Source organism: Drosophila novamexicana, unplaced genomic scaffold, assembly GCF_003285875.2.
Source record: "Drosophila novamexicana strain 15010-1031.04,08,12 unplaced genomic scaffold, DnovRS2.1 tig00004554-arrow-pilon, whole genome shotgun sequence".
NCBI lineage: Eukaryota > Metazoa > Arthropoda > Insecta > Diptera > Drosophilidae > Drosophila > Drosophila novamexicana.
The window spans coordinates 1014493-1024934 of record NW_020825051.1 but is presented as its reverse complement, the minus strand read 5'-3'; the positions used below and the strand labels follow the sequence as shown (position 1 = coordinate 1024934).

General features: G+C 39.4%; 1 protein-coding gene across 1 annotated transcript; it reads left to right on the top strand.

The window, feature by feature from the left end:
- The first annotated feature begins 384 nt into the window (after positions 1-384).
- LOC115769690 (serine/threonine-protein phosphatase PP1-like) lies at positions 385-1635 on the top strand. Its single transcript, XM_030714614.1, has one exon. It carries the CDS (start codon positions 437-439, stop codon positions 1460-1462), a length of 1026 nt encoding a protein of 341 aa, XP_030570474.1. The 5' UTR covers positions 385-436; the 3' UTR covers positions 1463-1635.
- Positions 1636-10442: the final 8807 nt, after the last annotated feature.

Genomic DNA, 10442 nt, shown 5'->3' with positions numbered 1-10442 from the left:
TTATTATTATTATGATGGGCAGGGTCCTTAGATCTTTGCGATACTTTGAAAAATACTGTAACTTAACTTATTTATTTTGTATACTTAGATGGTACTATTTTTCATCAGGTGTTTTCTCAAATTCGAGCTCTTGTTTTATTAAGATTTACATTCTGTGCTGACGACCAATTTTGGCATGGGAAAACGTTTTGTAATTGAATTCTTATAGATCCTCTGATCAATATAAATGATTTTATTTGGATCTAGAAGATTTTCCAAAATTTAATTTGATTGATTGATTTACATTGAATTAGCTAAAGAATTCGCCTTTAATTTTGAAGTTAATCTCAGCTTTAAAAATATATTTCGCTGGTTTCTTCCACCCTTCGCCTCGTTAAATTGAATCAGTAGTAAATGTATTTTTTGTCGGAACTAAATTTTGAAATTGTTGTAAAATATGGCACAACGAAACAGTGGCTCCATAAGCTCCAATCGTCCACGTACGAGTGTAAAAAATGTGCAGACTTTTCTCCCGCCAACAGTTGATCTCAATAAGATTATCAATCAGCTGGCTAGTTGTGATAATCCCGGCCGAGGCGTTAATCTACACGAGAGTCATGTACGATTTGTGTGTACGGAAGCGAGAGCAATCTTTCTGAAAGAGAAATCGCTGTTGGAGATCAAGCCGCCGGTGAAGATATGCGGGGATGTGCACGGCCAGTTTGGGGATCTGTTGCGCATTATGCAGTCGACCGGCTATCCGCCGGACACCAGATATCTGTTCCTGGGCGATTATGTGGACCGTGGCAAGCAGTCCATTGAGACGTTTACCCTGCTGCTGGCCTTTAAGGTGCGCTATCCGCAACTGATTTGGCTGCTACGCGGCAATCATGAGTGCGCCAGCATCAATCGCATCTATGGCTTCTACGATGAGTGCAAGCGTCGGTATTCGGTGAAGCTGTGGCGCTACTTTGTGGATACCTACGACTGTATGCCCCTGGCAGCATTGGTGGGTGGCCGCATCTTTTGCGTCCATGGCGGTCTGAGTCCCAGTCTTAAAAGCTTTCAGGACATAGTGGCCATCAAGCGGCCAATTGACATACCAGATCAGGGGCTTGTATGCGACCTACTCTGGAGTGATCCGGATGAAAAGGTCCTCGGCTGGAGTGGCAATGATCGTGGTGTAAGCGTCACCTTTGGTGCTGATGTCGTTAAGAACTTCTGTTATCGCATGGGCATCGATGTTATTTGTCGTGCCCATCAGGTTGTCGAGGATGGCTACGAGTTCTTTGCCCGTCGTCAGCTTGTAACTGTCTTCTCAGCACCCAACTACTGCGGCATGTTCGACAATGCGGGCGCCATTATGGTTGTCAATGATGATTTGATTGTCAGCTTTGTAATATTGCGTCCGACATATTCGGTGCAAAACTCAATAGGCCATTCGCAGCCATTGCCGGCATTGGGCAAGAATCGAAACTATTAGCCAACTGAAAATTATTTCGCACTCTTAAGCTGTTTTGAATTCAAATCAAGTATTCCGGAATCCCCAGGTGTGGTCTATCTTTTACAATTCGAAAAATATAAGGATAATCATTTTATAAATTGTATGTTTGTGGCAGTCACACACGAATTATATATAGACTTCTTTTTGCTAACTTACAATAACAAACACCAGTTTTATTCACTTCATTTTTATTTGCCTAAAAATTATTATATATATTATTAGGTTATAATATATTATATATATATATCATATTTGGTAAATTAAATGGTTGGGGACCAAGTTCAAATTGCTCATAAAAGTTTTTACTCTTTTAATAGTGGCTTATTTATTTATTTAAAAAACGTTGGTTCGGCTCAGATGGTTTCTTTTTCTTTTCCTTCCTACATTCTTAATATTTTTCTTAAAAATTTCGGGTACGAACCGATTCGGTTAAAATCAAAAAGTTAATATTTTTTCATAATTTCTATATCACCTTATCCCCGATGCATAATGTTCCTGTATGTACATCGATTTCAAGGAAATGCCATGAGCATTTTGTTTGCAAAACTGTTTTGGGGCTTCCTTCAATCTAAGTACTTGTGTACATTTGGGCTGCCTTTCACTGCAGTCGAAACCCTTTCTAATTGTTGACCTCATTTTCACATGGGCCGCTACTGTTGCATTTGTGCAATTACCGAAAACTTCTGCCAGCTTTAGAACAACAATGTTTGGGCCATTGGACGATGTGGCAGTGGCGACAGCCACATTCACAGCGACAACATCGACATGGACATCGACATAGACAGCACGACGTCTGCACTAAACAATTTTGGCAATGTTGCATGTTGCGTCGTGTGCTGAATGTTGCATAAATAAAGTGGAGATCACACGCAAACAAAGCTTCGGCTTCAGCTGAAACTGAAGCTGAAGTTGTTGACCAACGTTGGCAGCGGTTTTAGCTGCTCGCTCAACTGCAGCACACGGACGGGACGACACGGACAACATCAAAGTGTTGACTTGACATTTTGAACGACATTTTAACCTGTTTAGCCGTTGCGGCCAAGCTAAACCAAACAAGCGTAGCCAAAGCCGAAGCCAAGCCAGCGTACCATGGCAGTGGCATCATTGGGGTCTGTTGTCAAGCCAGAGACTGAGCTAGAGCCAGATCCAGAAGTAGAGTCACAGTCTGAGCTGAGGGGCAAATGAAACCAGCGAAGCAAACAACATGCCATGCTGCAATACGAATGACTGCATGCCGTTGAAATACCCTAACTTAATTATGAAGCTATCAACGACTTAAGCAAACATGTCGTGTATTCTATTAAAACTTCTATTTTGTCCAGCAACTTACTGGAGCTACTGTTTAGGTTTGGGGACGAAAGCTTAATAATAATAGTATTAATGTTAAGAATGATAATATAATAGTAATGCTAATAGTTATAACAATAATATATATATATTAGTAAAAAAAGAATGATCAAATAATAACAATAATATTAATTATTTTACCAAATGTTGTGTTATTCGAATTTCAAGCTGATATGCAACTTTTTAAGTTATTAAGCTTAGTTAAGCATTGTTTTGATTTAATATTAGTCTAATTTGAAAGAGAATTTAAAATTCGTGATGATATGTTTAATTCTAAAGTTATCGCTGTTTGGATTACTGCTGCTGTTGATGATGACGCTGATTCGTTTGGCCCGTAATGTTGACTCGACTGGTTGGTTGTTTGAGCTGTTGTTAATTTTCCTAAAATCAAAGCACAGAATTCACAGGAAATGTAAGCCCCGTTGTGGCAAACAGCAACAGCAACAGCAATGGCAATGGCAAAGCCAAGAGCCATGGCGTCGGTGTCCGGCTGCAACACAACCAGAACAAGAACTAAAACTGGAACAGAGTTTAGCAAGAAACTGCATTTGCCTTTATGTTTACAAAGTCCCACTAGTAATACCCATTTGGTCGTTTAATGGCTCGTTTTATGTGTTCATCGGCCTGGCTCAAATTAAAATATTAAAATTTATGAACAAAAATTTTGAGTTGCTGCCCCGCATTGTTTGCCGGATCTGTGCAAATGTTTGCGCGAATATTCTGGGCCTGATTATAGTCCACGAAAAGAATCTGGCAACGTGCATCTGAGCGTTTGCATGCGCTGTTTTTTTTATGTATATTTTTTTTGTTGAAGGCTGTTGGTTAAAACGAAACTTAGCCTCGCTCTGATGTGGCGCAGATGATAAATAATCCACGCAAAGACCGAGCCCGGACCAACAACTCTGCGCTTGGCCCATTGCTCATCCGGCAGGTGCAAATCGCATGTGACAGCCCAGACACTTAACTTTTGTGCGCGCCGAGTGGCCGAGAGTGTAGCCGAGTGCTGCGAGCCAAGTCGAGGGTCCCGCACTTGCAGTTGCAGTTCTGCTAATGCAAACACGTAAGCCAACTGACCAAGCAGCTCTGGCTCCCGAGCCAGCAGCCGGCAGCCAACAGCGAACAGACAGCGTCCAGGTTCACGTCCAGCTTCAGTCAGTTGTCTGGCCTGGTGTGGTGCCAGTTGCCCAGGGTAGTATGCAGCCTGGTCATTTTTTATCGCATGTTAATCACAACCTTGTGGAACTTTGTTTGCCTTGTTGCTGCTGCTGCTGTTGCTGCTGCAGCTTAAGCTGGATGGGGCCAGGCCGACTTTAAACCCTTTTGTTGTATGGATTTTTTATGCACTTGCAAAGGGTATAATCACTTTGTAGCCAGGTTCGCCGCGCTTAGAAAAACACCTGTCCAATTTACAGCGACAGCGGCAAGCGAGCAGTCATTATTGTTGAGCTTAAATTTTGAGCACATTTTCCTTGAGCACATTTCCTTCCTAACGCAAATTATTTATTAATATTTTTTTTTATGAATTTATAACATATTTACTTTATATAAGTATTTATATATCTATACTTTTGTTTACAGCTCAATTCCCACTAGTCAGAAATTTTATAATTCTCGTTCTGTTCGACTATTATCTACTTCAGTGATAGTTAAAATTATTTGTATCTAATTATATCTACATCTTTGATATTGAAAATTCCTGATTAATATAATGTTAAATAGTCCCAGTCCCAGCTTCTTTTTTCCGTTAAAAGTTATTCTCTTTATCGAGAGCCAATCAATAATGCGTTTCTTGGCTAAGAAATAATATTTCTTGCATAATACTAGTTTAATTTATTATCCCCTTATTGCAACCATTTTCCAATAGACAGGGTAGGGTGTGAAAACTTTGAAAACTGCAATACAGCATTTTCCACCTTTGGTTTGGGCTTCCTTTATTTTGTAGGTATGCATATTTTCAACTGGCTGTCCGTTGTCTGAGAGCTGTGGCTCTATTCTAAGGCTCTCATAGACAGCCGAGTCTGGGCTTGGGCTGCCTTGGCTAAGTGAATGCAATTAAAATTGACGTTAATCTGCTGGAATTCTGATGTTTTGTCATGTTTGCGCGCTAAAGATGTTATTTTGTTTTGACATGCTCTTGGCCTGGCTGGCTGCTTTGTAACCAGCAGTCTTTCAGACTGCCAGCGTGGCAGCCTAACAGCCTGGATCGGCCGTGCTGCTCCAGGACCGGGCCGTGTAAACACACAAACACAGCGCAAGCCTGTCTAAGCATAAAGGCAACAAGGAGCTGGAGTCAGGGCCAGAGCCACTTGGCCACGTTTGTTGTCGTGTACATGTAGATCAATCTATCTAACTAACGCGTTTGGTGTTTGCCTGCTCCATGCTTGTTATTTAAATTGTTATATTATTTGTGGCTGGCTAGCTAAGCTTGGGAACATGGGAACCTCAACAGCCCAGCGTCTATGGCTACTTGGCGTCTTGCCTTGTACACTGGCTTAACTTTAATCGAATTGTCTGGGGGGAAGTCGTATGAAGATGCCTTGGGTTAGCCGCCCAATTATGGCTGGCTTGTAGCATTTTAAAAAGTTTACCAACAATGTTTTTGATTGCATTGTAAATCAGCTAATAAATTAATTTGAATAACAAGACCAGCTTTTATTCTTGTATGCACCTCAATGCCTTCTCATTATGATGAAATATTTTTGAAATTAGTAAAATATAGGAATTTAAATTTAATTTGCATATCAGATATCTCCATCCATGAAACTATATCTTTCCCTTCTCTCTCTCTACCTCTCTCTAGTCTTATTTGAATCTTTGTATATAGTTAAAATGATTCCTATGTAGAAGGAATAAAAATACAAAAATTTTATATATATATACATATATATATATATATGTATCTGAAGTTTAATAACTATGAGATGTCTCTTTAAACATCTATAATTATATAACCCAAGTTACTCTTTCTCTCACTCTTTCGGTCTCCCTCTCTCTTTCATTTGTCACGACAAACTTGTATTCTTTCATATAACTAAGAGCATTTTTAATTAGAATGAATAATATTTAATAATAAATTTGTATTTTTAGTAAAATAAAAAAATTTTAATTCAATTTAAATTCAGATATTTCCTCAGCTGTCTATATCTTATTGTTCAGGCAACTCTCTCTACACTATAGCTGAGTGTATTCATTTTAGATTTTTACCCTATTTGGACCACACATTTCAGGCCAATGACGTAGCTAATAAATCTTGAGCTACTATCTACAGCTCTATACACACTTTTAGCTATTATTACTGCAGCATTAAGACATCCAAATGGCCTGCTTTGTTGTCTGCACAGATCCTGATCCAGATGCCGGCCATAACTGCCATTAACATTGGCACTTAATTTACTTTTAGCCAAAAACCAAAACAAACACGCTGCCAGCCAGCCAGCCTTCGGCTATCTTATTATATTTGGTCAACAATGTGCGAGAGCCAATATAGGAGCCACAAAAAAAAATGGAAATAAAATACAAGAAAAAAAGAAAAAAATTCAACAACAATTAAAACCATTTTCAGGCAAACAAACAGCAGCATTTCCCGTGCCCGCTGTCCAGTGTCCAAGTCGCTGTGCTTATTTATTGGAGTCTTGCACATTGTTTGAGCTGCCAAAAAAAAAAAAAAAAAAATAGAAGAAAATCCTGCGGCTGGGCAGGAGAAGCAGAAAAGTAAACCAGGCAAAAAGGCCAAGAATACACACAGATAGAAAAGAAAGTGGCTCGTTGTGTGAATGTGGCGTATATTTTAACAATTTTCAATTTTAGCTTTTGTTCGCAGACAATAAAAAACGGGTGGGGGCAAAAAAAAAAAAGCAGAGAGAGAGTAGGAAAAAAATAACAAATAGATTGACTGGGAATGCTGCCCCTCAACAACAAAGAGAACAACTAAATTTAAGTGCCTTCATCTTATCTGCCTTTTGAGCGCATTATCCTGGTGGTCCTTTGGCCTCAATGGCAAACGAAAAACAACATCGCTTCACTCTGCTTGTTGTTTGCTCGACCATAAATTGACTTTTATTTAATTTGATCACTTGCAACATTTTCTACAATTTTCACAATTTTCTTTATTCATTTAAAATGCATAACAATTCAATTTGAAAGTCGTTTAAATCGTTTCCAAAATTGCTGTGTGTCACACACCTTGACGAGCATCTGTTAAATATTTTGCCTCATAAATTTGTCTAGGCTCCACACTCGATTCCGGGGCGGGGTGCTCTACTGTAGTCCACTGCGCAGGCGTGAATGGCCTGCGTGTGCTTACCCTTTCACCGAGCGGGACAACGTTGATTATGCAATTGTTGTTGTTGTTGTTGTTTATGGAAAACCCCAAAAATAAAAACCTCATATTTTCTACGTTGCTTTTGTTCGTGTGTGACAGCGGGGGGAAATTGATTTCCGGCGCATTCGTCGCATTTGTCGCTTCTCGTTGCGCTTCGTCGCTGTCGCCAGGCGCTAATGAGCTGCAGCATTCGGCTGCGTATTGTTTTCGTCTAGTATCTGACAGATACTTTCGGGCTGCATGCGCGCCATGATTAAAATGTTTGTTATGCTTCAATGCTGGCGCAGTTATTTAAAAATACAAAAAAAAAAAAAAAACAATATTTGCTTCCGTCTGCACTTGAAGAGGGCAGCGAATGTTTTAGAAGCTCGTTGAATTTAATTGTAATTTTTAATTAAAGCCAATTTATATTTATTGTTTTCAAGCATTGCCCATCAATAGACGTTTAAATGCGGCATAAGGCGTGAAATTGCTTAATTTCCTGTTCCCGAAAGGGGGCGGAGTTCTAAGACAGTACATTTTTACTCAAAATATTAATCAAATTTGGAAATTTGGGGAAAAAAAGATAAATAGTACATGAAAGATATAACATTTAAGCTAAACACTAAGTAACTCTTGAATATAGAAAAATATACCGAAAACATAGTATTTCACTCAGAAGTGGGAAATGGAAGTTAGAAGAACCTAGAGAGAAAACTCAGACTAAATTTACCTCAACAACCTGCCATTATCTTTTCTATATATGAATATGTATGCCCATATTTTCCCTTTGTCAACTTGTTTCTGCCACAACCTTGCTGTCAGTTTGTTGGACACAATCATACATTTGCATACTAAATAGCCTAATGTCAGATCAAAACAAGCAGCCGATACATCAACTCGAGAACGATGTCGTCTGCTGGCAGCTACTTTTGAAATAAAACTTGACTGCACTTTATCTATTTGTCAGCTTGTTAAGACAGAGCCAAGATCCAGAGCTGGCTGCCATTTCCCAGGCCATTGAAGCATAAAACTTGACATTTGTTTTCTCGAACTGGCCGCACAGGAAACAAAGTCTTTGACTAGCTGACAGACAGAGATCGCCAGGTATTTTTATAACATGCCCAAATGTAGCGCCCCTCACTGTGTTCGCTCGGATATAATTAATCGTGTAGAAATGCGTCCAAGCTTAAGTCATCATAATGGCTTCATCAGACTCTCATGAGCGAACCGTCATCTGTCAGCGAGACGGCCTAACTTGTCGCTAGCCGGATTGCTGGCTCCTAGGCACAGATCCCAACTCGCAGTGAATGGAGTGCATTGCGCTCATAAATTACAATTTATTATGACATCATTTTTTACGGATTACCAAACAGCAATGCACTCGGTGCCACATGTGCATGTCGATTTGAGGACATTTGCTTTTGCTTTTCATATTCCCCATGTCACATTCCCCATACCCATTGCTCTGTGCCCTCCGCTGCGTCCTCCTCTGTGCCCTCCACTGTTATGCTGCATAAATTTTCATAGCCTGCATGGCCAGCGTATTACGAGTATTTCCTTATGGGCCTGCTCGCATTGAATTGTCAGCGCCTCTACCTAGTCATAATTTAGTGCGCGTATTCGACATCATCTTCGATTTCTACCCTCATCCTTGGTAGCTTTGTGTGCGCCATGTACCGCCCGACCTGTCAGCACTTCCGAGCTGCTATTTAATGCCTTGTATATCAGGCATGCGAGTCAGTATAGTAGAATATTGGCTTTTGCCATTGCCTCTGCTCTGATTGTCGATTCCTTTTGAACTTCCAAGGCCTTACCGCTGGCAGCTGTGCGTATATCTCGTCTGCATATACTTTTAATATTATAAAACTATGATTTATTATGGGCTATTTAGCATGCTTTGAGGGGCAGGTTAACGTTGCATTGGTTTCGCCAATTTAACATGTTCTACTTTGCACACTATTTAGTATGAAAATTGAACTGTCTCGTGGCATATTACAAAAAGTCCTGTATATATATGCCACAAGACATTTCAATTTTCATGTGCACAAGTGTCTACAATTTTAATAAATTAAAAAATATATGATAAATATAAACAGAAAATAGCTTCCAATGAATTTAGACTTTCTTTTAGTTTTCTTTTGTTTTGAGATTTTTCTGCTATATTTTACCAGACTACCACAGATAGTTCGTGGATCGCAACATAATAATAATTTTGTGGACTTTCTCTATCTGTTTTTATCTTTTCTGTAGAGACTGCACGCAGTATCAGATCAAAGTGTAATTTATCCAAAATCCAAATTTTTAATTTGAATTTGAATTGAAATTTTATATATTAAGCCTAATTAGTTGCTACTGTTTACAAATGTCAGCTCCACAAACTGACTGCTCGGACATAATCTTTTTGTCTTTTTAAGCCTCTTGGCTCACTTTAGCTGCATCACTTTTAGAGGCGCCATCAAAACGCACCTTCGTGATCTTAGAACTCTATTGCCTTCTAACCTGTCACTTCTCTGACTCTAAAAAAAATTATTTAAAATACGGCTCTGTCGCACTAAAATGATGCCAAGGCGCAGATTACCAAATGTGGCACAAACACACACTCCAGCAAGAAGTTGTTTAAAATAACTCATTACGCAATGGCAGGAAAACAACTTTATTACACTTAAAAACATTTAAAAGTCATTTAGAACAAGCATTAAAAAAAAGCAAAGGCGACGAGCAAAAAAGCCACAAAAACTAAACAAGAAGAAGGCAGATGCAGACCCAAAAGATACACTAAGTACTTGAAGTGCGCGGCAATTAACAAATTTGAAATTGAGATAAGAGAGAATCAAGTTGCTGCTGTTGCTGCCACACACCAAGGCTACATGGGGTGGGGCAGGGAGCACATGGACAGTCAGCTTTATGGGTCGATTAAGTTGTAGCGATAACAGTTTAATTTATAATGAAATAACCAAGCGGACCTACAGCAAGGACACGGACACAGACAGAGAGCTAGTCCAGAACATGTCGTAGCATTTAGAAACTAATCTCAGGACATGCATAAAACTCAGATTTTGAGTCTGAGCATTTTTCATAGAATCACATAAACTGCATTTTTATGGGCCCAACTTGATTTTCTACTGCAGTTCCCTGCATCAATTGGCTCAAAAACCAAAAACCCAAAGATTGTGGTCATTGATTGGATGCCACACGTAGATTCTAATTTTCTAACGAAAGATAAATGTGGTTCTCGCTACCCTCAGATACTACGTTGTGACTTCTATAAATTTTCACTTGCCTGGGTGCGTTGAATGATCGTTCGTCTAC